Consider the following 26,780-nt stretch of genomic DNA (forward strand, 5'->3'; position numbering starts at 1 on the left):
ACTTGATAGCCTTATCAGTTCTTCTAGATTTGAATTTATTCCCTGGCTAAGCATCATGAGAATCTTCATTTTCTGAGTAGACTGTAATTCTTAGAAGAGAACTGAGTGTGTTAACTACTAATCTGACTGTTAGGAAATTCCATGTCAATAAATTATGTCAATCAGTTGCCTTCCTGGTTCCATTGCTGTCTTAAGGGATAAATTCTCACAGGTGTTAGTTCAACTGTCCTGAACTGATTCAGGATTCTCAGAAGCATTAAAGGTAGAAGTAGAAATAATAAGAAGAAGAGCTGTACATTTGCACAACATTTTATGGAGAAAAAGTTATCTATTTTTTCTTTAATTGTTGATTTCTACTTTCATTTTTAGTATTTAAAATCAAACTTGTCATGAGTTAAGCTTTTAACTTAAGAAAATAGGCTGAATCCTAAAATAACAGCTTCCTAGCTTTCATAGATGAGCTTATCTGCCATTTATTTTGCAAGCAAAGGTGTAAAACGCTAGGCCATGAAGATGGTGAAGAGACTGGAGCACCTGTCTTGCAAGGAGAGACTAAGAGCTGGGTTTGCTTAGTGTTGAGCAGAGAAGGCTTGAACAGGGGGAGGATCTTATCGATGTGTATAAATCATAGAATTATAGAATGGTTTGGGTTGGAAGGGACCTCAAAGATCATCTAGTTCCAACCACCCTGGCGTGGGCAGGGACACCCTCCGCTAGACCAGGTTGCCTAAAGCCCCACCCAACCTGGTCTTGAACACTTCCAGGGAGGGGGCAGCCACAACTTCTCTGGGCAACCTGTTCCAGTGCCTCACCACTCTCACAGTAAAGAATTTCTTTCTAATATCTAATCTAAATCTACTTTCTTTTCGTTTAAAGCCATTACCCATTGTCCTGTCATTACACTCCCTGATAAACAGTCCCTCTCCAGCTTTCCTGTAGGCCCCTTCAGATACTGGTAAGCCACAGTTAGATCTCCCCGGAGCCTTCTCTTCTCCAGGCTGAACAACCCCAACTCTCTCAGCCTGTCCTCATAGGAGAGGTGCTCCAGCCCTCCAGTCAGCTTCGTGGCCCTCCTCTGGACTCACTCCAACAGCTCCATGTCTCTCCTGTACTGGGGCCCCCAGAGCTGGACGCAGTACTCCAGGTGGGGTCTCACAAGAGCGGAGTAGAGGGGCAGGGTCACCTCCCTCAACCTGCTGGTCACCCCTCTTTTGATGCAGCCCAGGACACGGTTGGCTTTCTGGGCTGCAAGTGCACACTGCCGGCTCATGTTGAGCTTCTCATCAATCAATACCCCCAAGTCCTTCTCCTCAGGGCTGCTTTCAATCCATTCTTCGCCCAGCCTGTAGTCGTGCTTGGGATTGCCCCGACCCACGTGCAGGACCTTGCACTTGGCCTTGTTGAACTTCATGCGGTTTGCATGGGCCCACCTCTCAAGCATGTCAAGGTCCCTCTGGATGGCATCCCTTCCCTCCAGCATGTCGACTGCTCCACACAGCTTGGTGTCGTCGGCAAACTTGCTGAGGGTGCACTCGATCCCACTGTCTGTGTTGCCGACAAAGATGTTGAACAGTGCCGGTCCCAGTACCGACCCCTGAGGAACGCCACTCGTCACCGTTCTCCACTTGGACATTGAGCCGTTGACCACAACTCCAGCCAATTCCTTATGCACCGAGTGGTCCATCCATTGAATCCATGTCTCTCCAATTTAGAGACAAGGATGTCGTGCGGGACAGTGTCAAATGCCTTGCACAAGTCCAGGTAGATGACGTCAGCTGCCCTTCCCTTGTCCACCACCACTTTAACCCCATCACAGAAGGCCACCAAGTTTGTCAGGCATGATTTGCCCCTACTGAAGCCGTGTTGGCTGTCACCAATCACCTCCTTATTTTCCATGTCCCTGAGCATAGTCTCCAGGAGGGTCTGCTCCATGATCTTGCCAGGCACGGAGGTGAGACTGACCGGCCCGTAGTTCCCTGGGTCTTCCTTTTTACCCTTCTTAAAAATGGGGGTTATGTTCCCCCTCTTCCAGTTGGTGGGAACTTTGCCAGACTGCCAGGACTTCTCAAATATGATGGAGAGTGGCCTGGCCACTTCATCCGCCAGTTCCTTCAAGACATGCGGATGGAAGTCATCAGGTCCCATGGTCTTGTGCACCTTCAGGTTCCTTAGATATTCTCGAACCTGATCTTCTCCTACAGTGGGTGGTTCTGCATTCTCACAGTCCCTGCCTTCTGTGAGCTGGGCGGTGTGGCTCAAGCATTTGCCAGTGAAGACTGAGGCAAAGAAGTCATTGAGTACCTCAGCCTTCTCCATATCCTGGGTAACCAGGTCACCTGTTTCCTTCCAGAGGGCACCCACATTTTTCCTCATCCTCCTTTTATCACTAACATACCTATAGAAGCTTTTCTTGTTGTCCTTGACATCCCTGGCCAGACTAATCTCTATCAGGGCTTTGGCTTTCCTAACTTGATCCCTGGCTGCTTGGACAGTTTCTCTGTATTCTTCCCAGGCTACCTGCCCTTGCTTCCACGCTCTGTAGGCTTCCTTTTTTTGTTTGACTTTGCCCAGGAGCTCCTTGTTCATCCATGGGGGCCTCTTGGTGTTTTTGCTTGACTTCCTCTTTGTTGGGATGCATCGCTCCTGAGCTTGGAGGAGGTGACTCTTGAATATTAGGCAGCTGTCTTGGGCCCCTCTTCCTGCCAGGGCTTTGTCCCATGGTATTCTACCAAGCAGATCCCTGAAGAGGCCAAAGTCTGCTCTGCTGAAGTCCAGGGTAGTGAGCTTGCTGCACACCCTCCTCGCTGCCCTGAGGATCCTGAATTCCACCATGTCATGGTCACTGCAGCCAAGGCTGCCCTTGAGCTTGACGTCCCCTACCAGGCCCTCCTTATTGGTGAGAATAAGGTCCAGCATGGCACCGGTCCTCGTGGGCTCCTCTATCACTTGGAGGAGAAAGTTGTCATCGACACATTCCAGGAACTTCCTGGATTGCTTGCGCTCAGCTGCGTTGGCCCTCCAGCAGATGTCAGGGTGTTTGAAGTCCCCCCCATAAGGACCAGGGCTTGTGAGCATGAGGCTGCTCCTGTCTGCCTATAGAGGGGTTCATCTGCTTGGTCCCCCTGGTCAGGTGGCCTGTAGCAGACCCCTGCTATGATGTCCCCTGCCCCAGCCCTCCCTTTAATCCTGACCCATAGGCTCTCGGTTAGCTCCTCACCCATCCCCAAATACTTGATAGAGAAGTAAAGAGGAGGAAGACAGAGTATTCTCAGTGTTTCCCAGTGACAGGACAAGAGGCAATGAACGCCAACTGAAATGCAAAAACCTCAATTTAAACATGAGAAGAAACCCTTTCTTTTTCTGGTGAAGGGTGATCAGACACTGGAACGAGTTGCCCAGAGAGGTTGTAGAGTCTTCATCTGTGGAGAAATTCAAAACCTGACTGGACAATGCCCTGCGTAACCTGCTATAGCTGACCCTGCTTTGAGCAGAGGTGTGGGACTAGGTGATCTCCAGAGGTCCCTACTGACCTCCAGCATTCTTTGAAATACAACTCATATTGCCTTATTTCTCTCTGCAGTACCTTCTTAATCTAAATAAAATATGTGTAGAGGAAGTATTTTACTTTATTATCACCTGAAGAAAATTGTTTATTTCAGTATCTTCCATTCTGAACTGTACCTTCCACTTCTAAATGTTCTGTGAAAAAGCTGTGTCGTGATATAGCTGCTGAATTACTTTTTTCTTAATAATGGAAAATTGAATTAAATTGAAGGCCCATGTAAAGAACATTGTATTTCAGTACTAAATTGTGAGAAATACTAAGTGTAGGCTATTACAAGTATTCATAAGTTATTTTTATTACTACTTTTGCTTAATACAATCTTATTTTCAGATTTGAGAACTCTGTCAGACATATCAATGCAACTTTGGATGTTCTTCCTGTTAAAGGACCTCAGGGTCCTCCATTACCTGTAAAAACTGATGATCTGGTTCAGAATAAATCAGATGCTCAACAGACTTGGGCTGTTAAACCTGAGTACTTGTCTTTGACATCTCCTTCTATTAGTAAGTATTTTTGAAGTTAATAAAATAACCATTCTAGTATTAAAATAACTGTACTGTATACTATGTTTGTAATTATTTTGTGTTTAAATGTGGCTTGGCCAGTAATCTTGCTGCAGTAGCTTTACATGTAAACAGTAAACTTGGTTTGAATGCAGTTTTGGTTAAAGTGTCAGAGGTAGTATGCTCTGTATGTGTATACATATAATACGCACTGCATACACATGAAGATTTTAAAGCATTATGGAGGTAAAAATAGGGCAGAAAATGCTTTATCTTAATTGGTGCATCTCTGAATCTTGGGCACTTCTGTGAATTTTTGTACGTGTTAGCTTTTTATACCTTTTTTTTTATTATAGGTGGAACAGCAGACACTGGACATGTACAAATTGTCAACAATTCTAATAGGATGTTGACATTTGAGCTTTCATGGCCAGCTCACTGCCTTACTATCACCCCACAACATGGAGTTATTGAACCAGAGTAAGTTTCTTTTCATAGATTTCTTTTACATGTGAAAGCATGGTGAGATTTTGGAGGAATTTATTGTTAGTTAGTTTAAGAATTTAGTTAATTCAGGGATTTTAGTTAGTTTTTAGGAATTTGTTTTAGTTTGTTTAGACTATACCCTGAAACTGGTTTTTGCTGCTCAGCCTTTGGCTTCTCAGTGTCTGTAGGCATGAAAAGAATGACAAGTCAATGTTGGATCACCTGTGTCTTAATTAGCAGTATTTTGGAACAGTAGTCATAATATCACTGTATGTGTGTATGAGACTTCTCATGGATGTCAGCAAAGTCTTTCACAATAAAATGCTTGAAAGTTCTGACCACCTCTCACTTCTAAATTTATGGTTTTTTAAGGTCGGTTCAGAACGACTTTTAAGACCCTGTTATTAAACTATTCTCATCTTCAGGAAAAAAAAGTTTCCTGTTCCACAAAAAATAGGTTTTACGTTCTGAGTTTTATTTAAGTATTTGCTTTTAACTTTGTAGATGTTTGCCCAAAGCAGATACTTTCTTTTCAGTCCTGCATAACTGCAAGATGTGATGCATTTAAAAACTTATTTCCATATTCATGTAGATGTAAATTCTTGGATGTATTGCTGGGTAACTTTCATGACTAGTGAGAACAAATTGAAGAGGATTCTCTGGAAGGGCTAGGATATGTGCCACTCCTTGCAAATTCATTTGGTGCTGAGAGCAAGAGTTTCAAAAAGTGGTAACAATACCTTTTCAGTAGCTGTGAAAGGACGGACATCTTGAGTGTCTCATACCCTAGACTCAGGACTGTCTGTGGAATGATTTCTTAAAAAGAGCGAACTGAATGCCTTCTGCAAGCAATTTTCTTGCACTGCATAATTTTAAAATGTGTTCCTTTCGCTGGAAAAGAATGAGCTGAAACCTCACATGTTGGGTCCAAGTAAGTAGTCTGGATCAAGAACAGAGGCCTGCAAGTAGGAAACAGACCCGTGGGAACAGCTGACTTAAGCAGAGCAAGCTGTGCTTGCCCAACTTTGTACTTTCCACGACCATATCCCTGCAGTGCCAAGAGCAGTCATCCTGTCAGGGCAGGAGCCAGCCAGAATCTTTTATACTATGCATTGCGATGGCTAGGGCCAGCAGAATTCTTGAACTGCTTTAAGCAGGAAAGGAGAAGGTCTGATTTCTCAGTGATGGTGAAAGGAAGGTCCTATGATCAAGGACTGACTGCCTTGCTAGAGCAAGGAGACCACCCTCTGTTTCACCTTGGCAAAACCTCTTAAGTTCCATGGAATGAGCTAAAGGCAACCTCTAACGTGCCTGAATGTGTGTCCTGGTTCTGGCAAGGGTAGAGTTAATTTCCCAAGGAGCCAGGACAGGTGAGCCAAGCTGGCCGGGGGCTATTCCATACCATGTGACATCATGCTCACCATCAAAGGGGGCTAGGCGGGTAGGGGTGGGCTCGGCGTGGCTCTGGGACGGGCTGAGCATCGGTCGTGGTTGGATCGGTAAAATTGTTCTCTGTTATCACCCATTGTTACTATCTGTTATCAGCACTGTCGTTGATTGTTTTCCCTCTCCCTTGCTGTCCCAGTAAACTGCCCTTATCCCAACCCTCGAGGCTTTGCCGTTGGTTTTCCTGTTCTCCTCCCCATCCCACTGGGGGAGGGGTGAGCAAGCGGCGGGTGGCACTTAGCTGCCAGCTGGGGCTAAACCACGTCAATGTGGAATAATAAAGTCCTGAGTCTCTACTGAACTTGGTAGCATTCCAAGAGATTTTTTCGTGGAGGTGAACTGAAACCATCCTCTGGCATGTTGCTGTGCCTCAGTGTTGGAAATATTGTTAAGTGCCGTGAAAGGCATTGCACTTTTGGAGCAGGGACTGTTGCAATCTCCAGAGACTGCAAGAGCCGCTTTTGGAAAGAGTTTCTTCCCTAGACTCTGTTCCTTTCCATAGCTATGAAAGTACTGACAGGTAGTGTCTTTAGGTTCAGTGTGACTCTTCTGTGAGACACGTGGTTTGTGAGCCCATGCTAACTGGATTTGCATGAGAAATTTTCAGTAAATGTAAAGACAGTGGAATGGTTGGTGATAACAGATAGCGTGTGTACTTAGTAAATCATATTTTCACATAGGCAGCTTGTACACGAGAGAGAGAACCGTGAATGAAAAGATTCTGAAAACTGCTGAGATTCAAAAAATGCCACAATTCTTTAAGGAAATATCAGTGTCCTGATTTAATGTTTTAAGGCCATTAACATCTGTTAATTGAAGTTTGTGGAGATAGTCATATTGTGACAACGATTATGGAACTGACTTTCCTATGGGGACTGATCTTGTTCCTACCGTAAACTTTCCAAATGCAAAGTGCTGTGCTAATGACATCTTAAGTTAATTCTTCAGGTGTGGCTTGAATACTTTTGCCAACATGGAAACAATGACCTTTACTTCAGTGATTTCAAATTCATTTTTTAAATACTTCATTGCTTACTTTCTCTTCTCCTTTATTTAAATCTCTAGTATAGAATATGGAACACTGTAAATCAGAATTTGTTCTCACTGGTCAAATTACTGTGTGATGCCATAACTGTTTCAAGTGAGTTTAGACTCTTCAGTGTTCCCTACTATAAATAACTATAGAAAGCATAGATAACGTTGAAAGGCTTTTCTTTTTTCTAAGATCAGTTCTGCATGGGGTAGGGAAGGAAAGTAAGCTGCTTCTCTAAAACTACAATTAGTTTAAAAGATTCTTGAAATGCAATTTGTGCAGTATACTTTGTTTGAACAGTACAATTCCCTTGTTGACTAGTATCGAAGCTTATTTTTCTGAAACACGTAGTTATATGTCTGCTTTATGTGACCTGACTGATTGTATATGTTAACAATAGATAAGATTTACTCTTTCCCTATGACCGTTAACCATCAGTGACAAGTTTATAAAGTGTGTTAGTGTTAAGTTTGTGGCTACTAAAGCTTGATTGTGTGTTGGATATCTGAATACCTTAAATTTAACTCTCTCTAGATCATCTTCACTTACTTGCTATCTTAAAAGTGCATCCTTCTGGGGGGGAGGCTAGTGTGATCTGTTGTAGATACTCATTCTAATATGAGGATTGTACTAATATTTTTTTTCCTTTCATTAGGAGCAGTACACTAATTCTGGTGAGTCCTAATCCATCGCTTGCCACAAAGCCTTCATTAATTCCTTGGAGTGGCCTAATCTATATTCATTGTGATAACGGACAAAAGGTACGTGGCTTACTTGAGAGTTGAGGTTGAAATTGTTTATTTTACTCTGTTGGATAAGGTCTCGTAACGTTGCTAACACCTCTTACGTATGAGACAGCAGTTTCATTATTCTTTCTAATTTGTAAAGTTCTCTCTTAAGAAAAAAAAGTGTCCTGGGATAGAGTCAGTTTTCTTCCTAGCAGCTGGTATAGTGCTGTGTTTTGGATTTAGGATGAGCATAATGTTGATAACACACTGATATTTTAGTTGTTGCCAAGCAGTCAAGGACTTCTCAGCTTCCTTGTACTGGCCTACCAATGAGAAAGTGGGGGGCACCCAGGAAGCTGGGAGGGGACAGAGCCCAGGACAGCTGACCCAAACTGGTCAAAGGGATATTGCATACTGTATGGCGTCATGCTCAGTATATAAACCAGGGGAAGTTGGCCAGGGGGTGCTGTGGCTCGGGAACTACTTGGGTATTGGTCAGCAGGTGGTGAGCAATTGTGCTGTGCATCAGCATCACTTGTTGTTTTTTGTTGTTATTATTATTAATCGTCATCTTAATGATAATTCTCTTCCTTTTCTGTCCTATTAAACTGTGTTTATCTCAACCCACAAGTCTTACTTTTTTCGATTCTCTTCCCCTGTCCCGTTGCGGGGGGGAATGAGCGAATGGCTGTGTGGGTGTTTTAGCTGCCTGCTGGGTTAAACCACAACACATATTTAAGATGCTGTTTTGCAAACTGAGATTCTTAATTCATTAATCTTTGAAGACATACTATGATGTGAACACTTAGACTGAATTGCCAACAAAATTGCATCCACCACTGCCTTAGCAGCATTTTCTAGAAAAGCTAAATATATATATGTACACATGAATATATAAAAGTAGTCTATATAATATATTAAAATCAAAGAAGTTAAAGGACGTTCTTGAACAAGTCACCACATCTCCTTTTGAGCTCACTTAAGGTAAACTTAAGCTTCTGGCTGACCAGTCTGTGATAAAGTCTGTCTAGAACAGTTTCTTGCTCTTTATGCATTTTAATCCAGGACTTTTCCCTTATTAAATTAAGGCATATACATAAAATTTCTGAAGCCAACAATTTCTTCTTTCATCAGTGTAAAAACAGAAAGACTCCTTGGTAATTGCCTCCAAAGAAATAAACACCTAGCTTTTTTTTATATTTTTACAACCAGTATGTATTTTGGGTAACTTGTAACAATGCATGGAGAGAGAAATAAAAGACACTGAAAGGATAAAACATCATATCTGGCTACTTTCCTTCTTGATGGAGGAGGTGAGGTATGATATAGAATTGGAAACTGCCTTAAAAAAAGGCCAAACAAACAGGGAAGTTGTTGAAAAGAATGAGTTGGGAAGGAAATGGAGACTGTGCACATAGTTAACTATCTTATGTCCTACAATACAGGAAAAGGATTTAAGAGAAGAAACCTACTAAGACAACATTAAACATTGTAGCAAAAACAATCAAACTGCAAGAGATCTGGTAGTTGATGATGCTTTTGCCCTTTATTTGCTACCTATCCAATTAAGCAAAAAGCATGCTAAGATTTTACTAGCATTACCTGAAGTTTTTTGGAAGTGCTAATTACGTAGCAGAAGCGAACACAAAGCTTGTTCTGTGTGAGGCAGCCCTGTTCCCGTTCTCTGTGGGCAGAGAGTATTGTAGCAGTTGTCAATTAAATTTAACTAGTTTACATTATTAGTCCTATTGAATTAAAACATCTAGATGGGAAAATTTACTGAAAATTTGCTGTTCTCCTAAATTAAACTTGTCCTAAAATCTTTAAACTTTGTGAACTGAAGTTAGAGAAGACCTGGTGATTTAATGTGTGCAACTCTTTCTCTGTTGGAATGTAAAGCTGAACACCGTGAGCTCTTACAGCTCAAGGAAATAGAGCTAAATAGTTTGACTTGTTAATATATCAACATTTGTTATTTAAATTTCTTTTTTTTTTTTCTCCAAATTATGCAAAAGTTTATTAAAGTGCAGATTCGGGAGGCAGTCGCACAGAGTGTGTCTGGAGCAGACTTTCCATCTAGAAGACGTGCTATATTTACTCCACAGTCTGAAAGTCCTACCGTTCATGTGGCAAAACCTCTTTCAGTGCTCCCTTTAACAAAAATGGAAATAAAGAACAGAACCATTGTTTTTCCTAAAACAAGACCTGGCCAAAGCTCAGGTATTATTGCTTACTTAGTAAATGCAACATCTGTAGTATCTTGTTATCTTGTGCTCAGAGTTTTTGTTTACTCTATTGCCTGTTTGGGAACTTGAATGCCTTGACTTTGTTTTTGTTCTTTTAGTCTAATAAGTGTGATTGACCAGTTCCCCCCTTCTGACTTCAGTTTGAAATGTAATTCCTTGTGATGAAACTCTCTTTCAGAAGTCCCCCCCCTTTTTTTTCCCTTGCGCAGTATAGCCACAGTTTTTCCCACAGATAGGTTTGCATACAGACAGGTAAGTTGCCATTTTTTTAAAACGACTGTGATGAATGCAACCATACTGTGCCTGAGCAAAGAGGACACTATAAGGTTACTGCATTTTGTTGAAGCTCTTTTGGGTCAATGCGCTTTTGCAGTAGACCCATTCTCCTCCTCTGTGTTTGTGTCCATAAGATGCAAGATAAATCTATCTGCATGTAGCAGAGAAATAAATGTTCTTCCTTAAGACGATAGGAATGTCAGCTATGAGTCTGGCTATCCTTGTCCTGTACTTAATGATTGAGGTGGACACCGATAATAGAGTCTCAAATCCTCAGTCTGTACTTTTAATTCCAGCAATGCTTAAAATTCTCCAGATTACTGTATGAAACTGTCATTCTGTTATCTAGATACCAGATTTTTTTGGTAGTGCTTAATTTTCTAGGTAAAGAGGATTTTTTTTTTTTTAAATGACTCACTGATGCTACTTTTTTATTTAACAGACTTTTGGAACTTTCAAGGCCTAATTTATCAATTACATCTGGGGCTTTTTGGTACACTTAGGAAAGAGGAGTATAGTATAATACTCTACTATTTTTATAAATGTCCCATATAATATATATGCAGCTAAACTTTCTGAAGTGCTACGCTAAACTGAGATGATCTTACAAGTGTCCTGTTGTTTCTTGGCAAGAGGCACATTTCAAGGTGTGAACTATGCATATTGATACTGTCAAAGTTGGGATTTTCTGATGATGTGAGTTGTTCTTTCTGCATGTCAAGCATAAGCTTTTTGTTGAGATTTCATATATATACACACACAAATTATATATATATATACACACACACACACACAGACTAACAAATCCATACTAGGATGAGAACAGATTTTATTTGCTGCAACTTTATTTGATTGGTCCTAAACTATAATGCTGTCAGTGTTTTTTCCATGAACAGCCAAATAATATCTTGGGAGGGAGTTGGGTATCTTATGGGTTTTTTGGGGTATTTTCTTGTACGCTGGTATGTGAAGGTATCTGCCAAAAATCTGAGTGCAATAAACTGAGACAGCTGGAGGTGACTTAGATATCTCTGCTATTTGTCATGTCCTGTATTTGTAAGAAGCTAACTTCCTACTGCCGGTAATACTTTCACATATTACCACATGATATGCTTCAGGTTCTTAGAGGATTATCTATTATTGTTTTAGGGTTACTGAGAGTGAGATTTAGGTCTCACTTTGTTTCTTGTAAGCATCTTCAATACGATTCTTCAGTAGAAAACTTTGCATCAAATTTCTTTTGTATAACCTTTCAAGAATTTTATGACTGCTTTGTTTGAGTCTTCTCTTGGAGTTGGCACCATGAGAACTGTTTCCCTTAAACTTCCTGTGTCTTGAAACATAGTTTCTGCTTAAACTCTTTCCACTAATGATACTTGAACAAAGACATTTAATATACTACTCTGATATTTCTCTTCTAGAGAGTTACCTGGAAATGGAGAATAAAGGGGATCAAAATCTGAAGTGGCATTTGTCATCTTTTGCACCACCTTATGTTAAAGTGAGTGACTGCTAGCATTGGCAGTTTTATGGAAATCTCTTGGTTGTTTTCCTTCTCTCTTCCTGCTGCTCTCTCCTTTCTCCCTCCATCCTCTCCAGAAATAATACATATCTGAGCAAGAGCTCAGTTACAAAGTTTCTTCTTGTCTATGTCAGGGAAATGTTTTACTCCTTTTCTCATCTCTTATTTGCTCCCTGACTGTGAATCAATCAGTGCTCTGTGGGACAATTTCTGATTCACTTACTGGCTTGTAGAGTTTGCTTGTGCTCCTCCGGTATCATCATCCAGATTCATTAAGTAGTCAAGCACACATGAAAGACATGTGTCCCTTTTGGCTCCAGAATGCTAGACTTGCCTTGTTTTGAGACTTATGCTGCTGGAATTAAGCTGTACATAGTAGCTCTGTAGGTAATCTAAGTTAGGTCAAGGATATTTGAATTACACTGCTGTCATCTATGCAATTACTGTAGCTGTACCATTGATATTTGTAAATACTTCCCTATTTTTTTGATAGTCTGAAATGCTGGGATGGTCACTTTGATTTTATGCTAGAATTATTATGGTCTGTTATCATGAAACGATGAAAAATGGTTATGTAGCACTCTTAGCTGTAGGCCAGAAGATTGAGTATGGTGTGTTCCAGCCAGCGCACCACCTCTAAACTGGAAGTCAGTAGTCATGGGGACTGCATACATGTTGTAGTAGTTTGCTTTTAGGGAGTCAGTATTATTTGTTCACTTGAAAGCAGCTTCATTTGGTATATTTTCTTCAGTCCTTTACAAGGGTGGTGTGTGGGTTTTTTTCCCTTCTGAATCTGACTCGTAACTTTATTTGCAGGATGTGGATGGAACTGGTTGTGTTTACAGGGTTACTTACTCCGCTTTCAGATGTTCCCGTGTTTCTGGTACTCTGGAAGCTCACGGAGAAGAGAAGGTAAACTGACATTTATAAATATTTCAAGCATATTAGTGAATCTCAGTTGTAAACTAGGATCTTACATGATAAATTTTCTGAAATAACAGTTGAATTTTTGAAGCTGGTCATACTTTATCTAATAATGATAAAATGGTGGCCTACCAGAACTGTATCCTGGGGTGTATCAGGTAGTCAGTATCTACTTACCACAGCTGTTATAATGTCAGCTGAGTTGATTCTAAGAATTCATGCAATCTGTAGTTCGACTTTGACATGGTGGTGTTTTTCTGTGTTGTGGTTGTTTTTTTTTTTTTAAAGATAAATAACTCTAGAACAGAAAATTACTTTTAAATGCTTTGTAAAAATCCACAAGAAAATCACAAATAATACTGGGTTCTTACAAAACTGGTATGAGAACCGGTTTCGCTTCCTTAGAATCAGTCTTGTCATACTTGTTCAAGAGTAGTTCTCTGTTCCTAAAGTTGATTTCATTCGGCTTACAGTTTCATGTCCTGGCCAGTAGAGGGTTTCATAACCACAGCTATGAAGCACATCCAAGGACATATTGAATGGGTTTCTATGGGGATTTTGTTCCTCACCACCTCCCTCAATGCTACTTCAAGTCTGTCTGTTCATCTTCATGGATTATTATGGCATTCCTTAACTACATTATTTCTATGATGATGCAATTTGTAATCTATTTACAAGACAGAAACTTTCTGTTGTCCAGTTTCATAGTTATTTCATACTATTGGAAACTATTATTTGAATTTAAACAATTGTCTTTGCCTTAGCCATCCTAGTTCAGGCCTGTTTGAATAACGTTTATATTATTGGCATGTCAGGCTGTTGGCTGGAGCTGATAAGGTATGGTGCTATTGTGATTTGCTGTTTTTTGCAGTGGGTATGATAATATTTGGCTAACTAGATATAGCTGTAGTGATCTAATCTGCTGCTGCCCTTCTCTTTCTTCCTTCAACTCTGAAAACAATGCAAGTTTACTCTTGAATTAATCTGGTACAGCACTATACGGAGACAAGCCTTTGTTACGTAGGCGACCTTTAGGGATGATCAAATGCATAGCCTGCAAGCTGGTTTAAATTTCAGGCCGCCTAGTAATTGTAGCATAGTGTGCTTATAGACTTGGAGTGGGAGGAGTGCAGTTGTCCACAGCTTAGCTGACAGATGAAGGAAAATATTGCTGTCTTTCAGCTATGTGTATTTCCCATCTTGGTCCCCTTCTCCCCCATTTTACTAATGGAAATGATTGTGCAAGCACTTGCTGACTTTGCTTAAAGCAGATTAGAACAAATTTTGTTCGAGATTGCTTGCACAACCTATTTCATCAGAACTTTCTTTCTTGTGGGCAAAGGAGGATGAGCTGTATTGTTTTCTGCAAGATCACCTGTGTGTGGAATGTATGTTCTGTCGCGTGTAAATTTTGTGCTGGATTAACTGTAACTTTGAGTAGGTAAAATTGTGAAGATGTATAGATAATTTTAATAAGCTTCTGTAAAATTTTCCTCTTGTTTTGATAGGTTGCTGTAATCTTTTTACCTAGAGATAACGGGGATTACTCCCAGTTCTGGGACCTCGAGTGTCACCCAGTTGAAAAACCTAGTTGGAAACACAAATTAAGATTTCAGCTTTCTGGAGCAGTGAGTATATAAGTGCTGTCCTGAGCACAAATTTTTTATAACATCTTAATTTTACTATACAGTACTCTCTCATATGCACTGGCATATTCTGAAAAAAAATTCTGCTGATATTTTTGTTGGACTATGTTACAAAAATTTTGTTTTGTTACAAATTTTTGTTTTATTTTACAAAAATACCTTTTTCATCTTGCTTATGTGATAATGCATTATCTTTTGCCATTTAAGTTGTAAAATTTTATTTTGCTCGGAGAAAGCAGAGACAAACTTACCTTCTGTAGGAATTATTTCTGTAGATGTACATTTGTGTTTCAGACAGTAAGTGGATTGGTTTTACTTTTGTAAATAAATAAAAAAGTAGTAACTGACCTTCGCTATTATCTGTAACAAAATGCACTATTGGAATTTTCAAATATCCATATTGGAGATATGGATGTGTGTCTGATAGAATCTGAGTATTTTATTGGAGTAGCAACGTAGGTGAGGGTGACTTTTGAGATTTGTACATGGGAGCGATTGGATTTGAGCTCTCCTTTGCTCCCCTGTTGTTCCTCAGCTCTAATTTTATGGTAAGGCTTGAAAGGAGGAGTTTGGGAATTAGAGCTGATTTTCTGTGCTCCTTATCTTGCTTTTCATCCCTACCTCACCATCCATAGAAGAGGAGCCTACATAACAGATAATCTATTACTGTTAGGAAGAATTAATTCTAATTATTCATTAAATGAGCTGAATGTGAAGAACTTTCTAAGTTCAATATTGCGTGATTGCTATATATGCTTTGCTGTCTTCTCCAGGGAGTTTGACTTGATTTTTCTAAGGAGCCCAGATAAAGATTTGGGATCTTTCTTTAGAGTACCAAGCCTGTTTCAGTAGTAGGAACCTTACTTACCCTTCTTGCTGGGGTACATTACCTTTTCTTTTGTAGGATCCTTGTTCTTCTCAGTGTTGGAAAGGGGACTCTTCCAATTGTATTGAAAAGGGGACTTGTTTAAAAAGTATATGTATATGACTTCTAATTTTGGCATGAAGAATGAGACCTGTATAATGTTTGGTTTGGGAGGGGTTTTTTTATTCAGCTTTCATCTAATTCTTTGAAAGTAATTTTCCTTAAAATGAGGAAAATGTCTATGTCATTTGTCTGTTTAAAGCTAGTTGAAATTGAGACAAGATGAATTCTTTGTCAGAGATCTGGAGTTTTGAAGAATTCTCTTAAAATGTTCCCAGTTGTCAGAGTTGTGTAAATCTTTGAGAGGCACAACTTGATACTAATGTTTTTGAACTACCATGTCAGGTTTGTTCCTCTTGATTTTTTTCAAAGCTGTTAACAATTAGATCTTCCCAGTATCTCTTTGTCCATATGGGAAAAATTTTGTAGAAAATACTTGAAATGTGTCATGATGATTTTGAAAAAAGAGTTGAAAGGGAAATACTTTGTTTATCAACTAGGTAAGGAACTATACATCTGTTTGGAAGAGGGGTCAACACAGAACCTTTACTTAGATTGTTGCAGCTCTTTAATCAGATCCACTTTTAGTCGAGAAGACAAGTCAATTTATTATGTCCTAGGGATCAAGTTTAGATTGTGTTACTACAACTTTGAAGAGGACTTGGATCCTGCTGGCTTTGCTGAGGCAGAGGGCTATGGCTCTGGTTAATGTGACTTTTGATAGAATGAAGTGGGAAGACTGTCATTCAGAGTGACTGAGAGGTATTTATTTATAGCACCACTTCAAAAGAAAGGAAAAATTCGGAAGAGCTTGAGAAAGAACTAAAAGAATGAAGTGAAGTTAGGAAAATCAGTGGTGCTTACCATCTTCATTTTTTCTTGAAAAACCAATTAACTGTGACTTTGATTATGCTCTGTGTGCGTTTGCAGTCCCCACCATGGGAAACCATAGTCAGGACCTCAGCAGATCATGTCTCCAAACCTGATCCCGGAGACAAAGAAAGGGGGGATTCTGCATGTGCTTTGTTGCCCCAATCTCTCAATACTGGCCATTCAAACTTAGTTTTTTCTTTTCCTGAGAAACATTTGTTAGGCTGCTATCAGCTATTGTTGTAAGATCATTGAGCTAAGAATATCGTCATTGTGCACAAAAGTCTTGGGTTGATATTTTGGTCTAATTACTGGTCTCTTCTGGATGAAACAGGGAGCTAGCAAGAACCTGCTGGAAGGCTGAGGCAGCATGTATGTTCTGATTGCTCCTTTAGCATGTAGAAAGTTGAGGACTGCATAAAGAATCCCTGCTGTTGTTTGAAGATATTAACAAATGTTAAGTGCATACCATTTTTGATCTACATGGTTTATGTACTTTAGCTGTGTAACTATGTAACTTTTTAATGTTACATTTTGCAACAAACTGAGCTGAGTTTCTTAATACTTTAAACATATTGCTTACTAAGGATCCTGATTTTATCTATTATTATTATTATCAGCATTACAAAGCTTCATCTTCTTTGGATATCCCAGGAGTAAGAGAAGGAAAAATCTTTTTAAGCTCTGTGAGCAAAATAATTCCAATTTTATAGCTAAACAGATTTCTGTGCTCCTGAGGCTGCTTTGGAACAACAGCACTCAATTGTAACCATTTGGACAGTGTTAACATACTGCTGTCATTTGAATCAGGAAAAGTCAGTAGGGCCTGTAGTAAAGCATGCAGTACTTCAGATGCCCTTATAAAGACTGGGGAACCTTCTGATCGTTTCCCATAATGTGCCTTATTCTCATGCAGCAATCTTGCCTTATTGATAAATTAGAATTGGAATGATAATACTGAGGCATGACACCCATAATTTTTCACTACATGGAAAATTAAAAGCTCTTGAAACAAGACACATCTACAGATCCTTTCTTGTCTTTATGTACTGGGTTCTACTGTGGTTCATGGGTTATTTGCAACTGCAAAACATTCTTCAATTTTTTTTTTTTTGGCTGCTGCCATTCCTGACAGACTGATTAGCAGCTCTTTCAATAGAAGAAATGAATGTCTAAAAGACAAGTTTGTCATAGCAGCTCTATCGAAGATGAATCTATTTTTTTTAATCTTCCCTGTGTGAGGAAATCAACTGCTTGTCTAAAATGTCAGCACCATTTCAAAAATTGAGATAATGTTGTATGGTCATAAGTGTAGGAGGTTATTTTGGCTCTTTGACTTTGTTCAAGGTCTTGTGACCCAACGGGCTCCAAACAGTATCTGGCTAGATTTGTTAAACAATGCAGAATTTGAAATTGGCTGTTTGGTGAAGTGTTCCCTTAGGATGATCTGGTCTCCTTGTGTTAGAGTACACTGAGTGGAGGTCCTGACTGTGGTAAATATTTTGGCCTAATTTCTGCATGTAATGATTACCATATAATGCATTATCAGATTCTGTTTCTCTGGGGAAACCTTTCTTTGAGAAGGATGTATTGTTCACAATACAAAACTGTTACAAAGCTTTTTGCTGTTGTGAGAATTGAAACTATACTGATGACTTACGCCTTCTTTCTGAGCAGTTGTTTAGTTGACTTTGTTGTTCTTGAGGCATATGGGCAGAATATCTGCAGAGGAACTGGTTTTTGTTTTGGCTTTTAGTAAAATCTTCGCTGCTAGCAGCCTTCTTGAAATTCCACCTGCACTGCTAGTTTGTTGTGAGCTGGCTTGTAACAAATAAAGTAGTCATAAGCCACAGAAGCCTGTTAAAGTATTCCTCCTAAATCATTGCTTCTGTCTCAATGATCCACACTCTACTGTTCCTGAAAGATTAGACTTTAAATAAAAAGGATTGGATAAGGGAAATGACTCATGTACTTGAATACTTAAATACTTTTGAATGCAAAGTTTGAAGGCTTCTTTGTTTTTGCCAATAGTGTACTAAAACAGAAAATGAAACTTCAATTGTGAAAGCTTCTGCAAGTGCCCTCACAAAAACTGAGCTTCCAGTTATACCAGAAATGAAGATTTACTCTGAAGCACATACAATTAAAGCCGGGTATGTATGGACAAAACTTGAAACAAGAGTCTGCAACTGGGTAAAAGGGGGAAAAAACCCCAACTGCACAACCAAAGCCTTTTACCATTAGGACAGCTATGTGGTGGAACAGGCTGTGCAGTCTCTGTCCTTGAAAGTTTTTGTGATCTGACTGGACAAAGCCCTGAGCAGCCTGGTCTGACCTCACAGCTGATTCTGATGGGAGCAAGAGGTTGAACTAGAGACCTCCTGAGTCTCTTCTGACCTGAATTATCCTATGGTTCTATGTTAAAGAATAAATAGCTGCAAAAAAAGAGACTTGCCAAACCTCCTAATGGTTTTGTATTGTTCAATCTCCCATGCTTTTTCTTTTCACTTGGGTTTCTAAGTTGCCTAACAATGATTTGCTGTTGTAAATGAACTGGTATCAGCAGTAGAATCTTGTGTATACTTTTTTGTATACTCCCCTTTTGGCAACTCCATAGAACTGTGGAGTCGCTTCTCAGAAGACCACTGTACTGCATGTCTTAACCTTGCTGTTCTTCAGTCTTACATTGATTTCTAGTTCTTTTACTATGGGGTGATGTGAATATGGCAGGGGAGTAAAATGTTTTGGTTAAACATGGCTTCTCTGAGAAGAGTCCAGTTCGCTAGTGAAGCATATGGGAGGGGGAAAAATAAGATTGAGAAAGTGTGTATAAGTAAATGTACATATATTTATGCCACAGTGATGCTTTCATTATTCCTTCTGGCTGAAATGTCTTGCCTATAAAATTTAAAGTGAGAGAGTTGATCCCTTCAGGATCTTTCCAATTTTCCTGATTTAGTTTCAGGAAACAGACCTGTTATATGGTCTGGATTGCATTCTTCAAGATAAGTAGGAAATCTTAATATCTTTAAATCCCTTTTTCATTTCAGACAAAATGAGATAATTCGAGGGGTATATGCACCAGAAGACCTGTACACTTTTCCTCCAACTAGAGTTGGGGAATCATGCACGTTAAAGGTCAACTTGCGGAATAATTCCTTTACAACACACTTGGTAAGTTTGACAGACTTTATTTTTAAATGCATTTTTGTAAGTCCTTCCAACAGTTCAACGGCACTGTTTTGTTTTTTTTTTTACTCTTGACAGAAGATTGCAATAGCATAAGTCTTAGTTTCTAAAGTCAATATTATTTGAAGAATTTTGTTCTCCTGAAATTTTTCTCTTTTCTTTTGTCTGAGTGAATCACTGAGTGTATTTATAATGTATTTGCAACTGAAAAATAATAGCTGATAGTTCGCATAGATTTGTTATTATCCTGGTTTATTTATTTTTAAACTTAATTAAAATATTGAGATATTAATTTTTCTAACTATGCACAAATCTGGGCATGCTTTATTTTTAAACTCTGGGTCTGTGTAAAGCTGTGTTTGTAAGTGACCTGATTTATCTTAAGCATGCCATGAATTGAATACGATAGGCTGAGATATAGTGCGCTTTTAAGCATTTTGTATTAAATTGCAGCTGAAATTTTTAAGTCCCGGAGAGCCTTTCTACATCAAGCACTCAAAATATTCTCTAAGGTGAGTAATGCATATGCTAACGTTCTCTCCTAACAAAAAAATTAAACAAGTAATTCAGTAAGATAAATATCTTCTCTATATGTACAGTGCTAAAACATAGATATAAATATCCAACATTCTGACTGTCTAGTTAAAGGGGGTTTGTTTGGTTTTTTGTTGTTTTTTTCTTTTTTCTTTTGCTAAGCTGTACTCTGTAATCTTGGTTAGAAGCAGAATGAGCCCACACAGTTATTTCTGCATCTGCCAATTTCTTCCCTGCAAATTGTTTCTAACAGTGCTGCTGCTTTTAATGCTAAGCCTAATGCTTCATTTAACCATTTGGCATGCTGTGCACAATCAAGTCATTCCTTCCATTTATACTTTCTGCACAACAGACCAAGCAAATTGCCTTCATCATGCTTCTAATTTGACAAACCTGCAGAGCTGCATCAAAGATTCTCTGCAAATACAAGGTTTGAGCAGTCAGTGGAATTGCCTGGTCATACCAAGTATTTTAGTGTATTACCTGCATAAAAGGAATTTTCAAGTTGGTTTGGTGATAATCCCTCAAAATAAACGCAGTCATCTTTGGAGTTCATTTCAACAAGTATTTGACAGTCCTATTAGTCATCTCTTCAAGAAGTATAGCATCTCACGTGCTCATCTATAACAGTGGGATTGTTGGGAAGACAGAAATGCAACCATTTCATTAGAAGTCATACAGCATACATTCTCAGTGTTTAAACGGGTCCCCATTTTAAAGACAGGGGAACTAAGGGTATGCAGAACAGAAATTGTGAGCAAAAAGCATAAGTGGAACTAGATACTCTGGCTTCTAATCTAGTTTTGTGTCTGCCAATGATACTTAGCATTTATTGTAAGGACAGGGCTGTGGTGGTGTCAGCCACAAGTATTCAAGGTGTTCTTGAGGCAACTGTTCAGTGCAAAGTGTTGTAACTCCACTTAGGCATGTGCTCCAGTGTTTCTATTTAACTGACATGTCTTTATTAAATATGTCACATCAGACAACACAGAAGGGTGGTTTATGGAGGCAGGTGACCAGGATAAAATCTATACAAATAAAGATGACTGTCTGCAGCTGTACAGCCTCAGACAGATATAGCTAAAGACAGCATGACTTGATTGTCCCTGGAAAAAAAGATGAGTAACATCACTGGAAGACACTTAGATATTTCAAAAATATTCTTGAGGAATACTGTATAAAGCTATTTAGTATATTTTCTGAGAGACATGATAAACTCCTATTGCTCTTATCCAAAGTAAACTTAACAAGTTTAAAATAGTCTACTGTTTCTGTCTAAAAGTTATCAACTGATTATACTGCACCTTCTAATAACATTCTACAACCTTTTTTTCTAGTAACTTTGGCTGTTTTTTCTTAGTCATAAATTTTGGCCTTTCCTAGCTTTTATAAAATGAATTAATCTGAAGTTAACATAGCTCTCTGAAGAAGCTCTCCCATTTAAGAGCATAAAGTCCAGAAAAATGACTTAAATGCTTTTTTAAAAAAAAAACTGTTAAAAGAACTGCTTTAAATGGCTTTTATTTGAGAACAGCTTCAAGGAGGATTTCAAGAAAGCCAATGTTAACTATTTCCTTCTGAACTAGGTTAACCGGACATCTTAGCAAGTAATGTTCAAAAGAAATTGTATAAGAAAACTATTTGCGGGAACTTGGAATATTAGTCTGAATTAGTAAGAGTGTAAAAACAGAAAGTACCATCTACCCATATTTTTTGGACCGAAACAATGTCATCTGGTAAACATGGTCTGTTGCATGTTCTTCATTTTGATGGCCAAATTTGAAAGCAATCCTCAATAGTCAAGTTTTAAATCTGGATAATGGAATTGCAAGTTTGTATTGGTCTTTAATATCAAGAGTCTGACCGTCAGAGGTTGGTATAGTGCCTGGCCAGTTCTTGTTCAATTGGTTATGTCATCAGAAGTACCAATATGCAGCACTACTGGTTCCTTTACCACGATTTGCTCAGTTGAAAATAGTAATGGGCTTTATCCAAATACAGTTTTGGTTGCAAGACACCCTAGCAAAAACCCCAACAAACTGGAATTTTAATAATCTTCACAAAATATCTTAAAAGCGTATATTTTGTTTTTTAACCAGAGAGATGTCATTCAGCTAATATTGTAAGTCCTGCAAAGAATGGGTGGGAAGGAATTCTGTCTGGATTTTGCATTCAAAAGAGGAGTTCTATTTGTTGACAGAGTAGATTTTTTTTTTACTTTTTCTTTTACTGCAAATTGTACCTTTAATGAGATGACTCTTAAGTGATATAAACACATGTATGAAACATTAAAAAACACTTAATTTTTTAAAACCTTTGGCTAAGTTCTGTGTCTGGAAGGACTACCAGGTTACACCTATCTAAAAAAAGTTTGAAAACAAAGATATTTCTATTGTATTACCTTCAGAAGGCATCTGAAATAAGTTGATTACAGGGTAGTGTATATTTCAGATAGTACTAAAAGGTAAAACTGTTTTTTGCTTGACTAATTATTTTTGTTTCCAGTAGCCGCCATTGGGGGTGTCAGGAGTCACTATTCATTGACAATAGATGGGGTTACTATGGCTTCGATGCAGCTTACCCGTATTGTTCCTTTTACACTACCTATTGCTGCTATTGTGTTTAGAGGACTGCAGTATTGGTTTGTCTATGAAGTAGGCTTCAGGCATACCTGACTTCTCAGAAATACCACTTGAAAATGATGCAACAACCTGTAAAGGCCATATAGTATTCATAGGCTGAGTTGCAGGCATAGTGAAAAGTTTGAAGTAAAGTAAGACTTTTTGTTAAGAGAAAAACAGTTAATTGCAGGCGAATTCTGATTGTCCTGACACTATTATTCTTGACTAGTTTCTGGCTACTGTACTTGAGAAAAATTCTCCAGGTTGCTTCATTTCTAAGAACATTTATACTATATAGTAGCCCACAGAGCTGTTGTAGCCAGAGTCTGAATTTTCCTATTTTGTTGGTTGAAGAAAATGAAAATAGCATCTTTCCCTTTGGATTAGGAAGCATGAAAACTCAAGTGTCTTGAGCCTTATCCTGATTGTGAGAATTCAGCTGACTGCTAAGTGATGTCTGACTAATTCTGCTTTTAGAGAAGACGGATAATGTGTATAGCACCAACCAAATGGACACCTGAATTTAGACGTCAAATGGGATTGAATGTAGCTGTCATATGTTAAAACACTGTGCTCTGCCTCACTGTCACTGAGGTCATATAGTACATGTTCTGGAAGTTAATATTTGACAGCCAGCTATGTCCATCTCTTTTAAACAGTGATACGTAACTTACTATTAAGTTTTTGACAGTATGACTGGTTGTATTGTTCTTTTTGAGTAAGTGTTAGGGTATGTAAGGAACCTTACATATATTATTTTGGAGATGATGATACAGACTTGTGCATCCCTCCTGACTTTCTACTGAATTTACTTTTTTGTAAAAAAACAGGTGGTCTGGTTGTGTGCAGCTTCAGACTCTATTCTTACTAAAATTTGTGTTTTATAATGTAATGCATATGTTATACTGATGCTTTTCATATATAAAATGGATTTTTTTTTTAAATAAAGCTGAATAAATATCTTCATATCATATATTATAGATGGATAAAGAGAGAGAGCATGCCATGTTTGTTACACAACACTTGGCAATCAAGTGTGAGACATGTAACCCTGATCTGGTTGTATTCCTTTGCTGTATTCTCAATTGTAGTTCAGTACAACATTAGCACTTTGTTTTTGTATAAAACCAATTAAAAAATACAGTAGCATACCAGTCTTTATTTTTAAAGTGTGTAATTTTAAGTTACTTGATTGACCAGAATCTGTTTTAAAAAAAAAAAAAAAAAAAATCAAAATACATTTGGTAATGTGACTATTTTAGCACTAAAGATGATACTAAACAAATTAGACTGGGATCAGGCTTATATGTAGGGCTAATATTATGATTCCAAATGTAGGAGAAGGGTAAGAGCACAGACTGATTATGATAGTTTGGATTAGTGTAGGGGAAAGGACTATGAAAAGGTAGGAACAAATTAAGAAAAAGTGGGGAAAATAAGCATGTTCCAGAGGAAGTTGGATAGTACTAAATACTGTTAAGGGGAGAAAATGGAAGCTACTATAAAAGAAAACAAAGCCCCTCTTCCTTCTTTTTCTTACTAAGTGATGCTGTTCAATTTTCCTTATTCTCATATGTGCCTGTTCTTGTTACCTGTCTGTTAGTGCTGGATGTTTCTGTTGGGTGCCGTGGAATCCAATAGGCTGCCACTCAGCATTTCCAGCTTGTTGCTTGTATAGCTTATTTTTAAAAAGTTCACTCTAGGCTTTTGAGAATTAAGACAGCCACCCATTACATTTGGTATGTTTTTATGCAATCTGAAAAGAAGAGGAATTAAATAACCTAAAAAGGTGTAATGTAAAATCTTTAAAACACTGGTTGAGGATCGGTATATTGACTTGCAATGATTCAGCAAAATATTTCTTAATGTGGAGGCAATTCGAAGTAATTGAAATTATTTTACTAGGTTCAAATTGGTGGAATTTCAAAAAGAATTGGATATTTTAGTGTACTTATGTGACTTCTGAAGGGAAAAAATGTAGTAACTTTGCTCTAAATATAGTTTATGCACTGTCAATATTATTGCAAAGAGGCAGACCAAACTTACCTAGGTACACTAGCAGCAATAAAGTATTGTAGTACTTTGTATAATCAGAATTTCTCTATCTGGTAGATTTATTTGTTTATTAACAACGAATATGCACATAATTGCCTCTTTACAGATCCCATCATTACATCAATGTGCCAGTCCAGTTCAAGCCAAAGGCAGAAGGAAAATTTGAAAGTTTCTTCATTGTGCTGACAACCAAATATGGCTCGGTTAATATTCGGCTATGTGGTAATGCTATTGCAAAAAAATAGTCAAAACAATTTTGTAACTGTTTATAATCATTAATAACAGTTTATGCCATTCAAAATATTCAGAGATTTGCTACTACATTTCTGTACTAATGTCCTATTTGTTTTGCCCTATGATGCTGCTTTGATGGAAAGTCTTCTGTAAGATGAATTATGGTGCTTGTTTTACAAATCTGTTTTCATAGTAAAAACACTGAGAAATAACATTGTATGTTTTAAAGTTATCATGTTCTAATTTATGTTTCTGCACTTTCTGTTGAAAAGGGAAGTTTTCTATTTTTGCATTTATTAGGAATAGCTAGATACTGATATATTTTATTTTAAACATTGTAAATACAGAAATAAAATCTATGTGTTAAAAGTTGATTCTATGTGATTTCTATCTTTGGTTAGAGGATTCCTTGCTGTAGGTAAGGGATCAAGCTGCCTACTCTTAGGCAATGCTAATTTGGGAGGGGCTTTGGGGAGCAGGGAAAGGGATTGCAGTACGGAAGCTGACCTGTTAATGCCATGTCTCCATCTGGTAAAGCCGGGACCAGATCAATGATCTGACAATCAGCCTCTAACTTTTTACACAGTTCAGCGGCAGGCATAAGCATTGTTTTTAACTCTAACAATGCGAAAACAGTGTAAATTAAACATAAGCAATACTGCCTTCAGCCCTCCAGAACGATTCGTCTAACCCAGTGTTCTGTCTCTAACAGTGGTGAAAAGATGTTGCTTTGAGAGATGACATAAGCCTGGCTGCTGCCTTTGGTTCACTTTGCTTGTATTTCCTGAGCATCTGCAGTCATGGGATTAGGGATGAGAGGTAGATTCCCACCTGTCCCTTTTTCTTCCTTTTATGAACCTGTTTATGAATTTATCTGTTCACCTTTTTTGAACCCTTTTGACACCTTGTTTCCACAACTTCATGTGGCAGCAAGCTCTAAAAGCTCAGTGTACCCTTTTGCAACAGTTATTTTTTGTGTGCTAAACTGGATTGTTTCTAATTTTGCTGAGTCCAGTTCTTATCTTGTAGGATTCAATGAACAACAGTTCCACAATCAGCTTACCCGTTGTTACCATGTACCTTGGTTGTTACCTTGGTACCCTTTGGCTCTGTCTGCTATTTTATTTCTGTAGCATGGAGCTGTATGTCTCAAGTTGCCTTGAGCTAGAAATGTAGATTTTTGACAGCACAGTTCTGTCATAGCATATGTACATTATTCCTTTCTTCAGGTTGGTAGCAGTGTGAGTGAAATTCACAGTGTGAGTTTCAATATGACATTGTTTATTTAACTACATTTTCAAATAACAAATTTGAAAAAAAACTGGGAGGAAAAACCTGAAATACCCAGTGCATTGCCTTTGATATGTGCCACTAGTATTATGTTAAAGCATACTAAAGTATACTAAAGCTGCTGTTTATTAATAAAAACCTTGTTTCTCAGCAATCTGGAAATCAGGAAAGGAAGATTGACTAAAAAAAAAAAATAATCAAACTAGACGTGAGAAGACTTGCCATCTCCTTATTCTGCCATCAGCACATAAGCTCTTGTCTGCTAGATACTGTGACCATGTTCCTCTTGCCCTCTCTCTGCCAGAGGTTGCTTGAACATTTCCCTATTTGAGATGTCTGTGTACTTCTGAATATGGAATTGGAAGGGAGGGAATCTTCTGTCTGCTGCCTTACCTCAACAGGCTTGGCTGCTTCATTTGAGAAAGACCTTCACGTCCAAAAGCCTGTGTAGCTTCAGTTTTTGAAGCACAATCAGAAGTCTCTTCCAGAGCTGGAAAAAAGACTGAGCTCAGTTTTACTGTCTTCAAAGCCTTTTCATTTCCTAGCTGAATACCTTCCAGGTACCCTATGTTTTAAAGTTGTCCTTGCTTCTTGCTAGTCTGGAATAATCCTTGTGAGATGCAGGTAGGATGGGCTTCAGGTCATTAGCTCCACCTGTTCTACAGATTCTCTTCTGTTGTTTCCTGT

At 38.5% G+C, this 26,780-nt stretch overlaps 1 protein-coding gene across 1 annotated transcript in view; it reads left to right on the plus strand.

The window, feature by feature from the left end:
• CEP192 (centrosomal protein 192) overlaps positions 1-25,172 on the plus strand; it is a 96,077-nt gene extending 70,905 nt beyond the window's left edge. Inside the window, exons 44-54 of the mRNA XM_075743004.1 lie at positions 3,896-4,068; positions 4,425-4,548; positions 7,689-7,794; positions 9,777-9,981; positions 11,705-11,784; positions 12,622-12,717; positions 14,238-14,357; positions 18,202-18,323; positions 19,221-19,344; positions 19,813-19,871; positions 24,676-25,172. Of these exons, the coding sequence (XP_075599119.1) occupies positions 3,896-4,068; positions 4,425-4,548; positions 7,689-7,794; positions 9,777-9,981; positions 11,705-11,784; positions 12,622-12,717; positions 14,238-14,357; positions 18,202-18,323; positions 19,221-19,344; positions 19,813-19,871; positions 24,676-24,814 (1,348 nt within the window). The 3' untranslated portion in view covers positions 24,815-25,172. The remainder of the gene's footprint in view (positions 1-3,895; positions 4,069-4,424; positions 4,549-7,688; positions 7,795-9,776; positions 9,982-11,704; positions 11,785-12,621; positions 12,718-14,237; positions 14,358-18,201; positions 18,324-19,220; positions 19,345-19,812; positions 19,872-24,675) is intronic.
• The last annotated feature ends 1,608 nt before the right edge of the window (positions 25,173-26,780 follow it).

This window comes from Balearica regulorum, chromosome 2 (assembly GCF_011004875.1).
Source record: "Balearica regulorum gibbericeps isolate bBalReg1 chromosome 2, bBalReg1.pri, whole genome shotgun sequence".
Lineage (NCBI taxonomy): Eukaryota > Metazoa > Chordata > Aves > Gruiformes > Gruidae > Balearica > Balearica regulorum.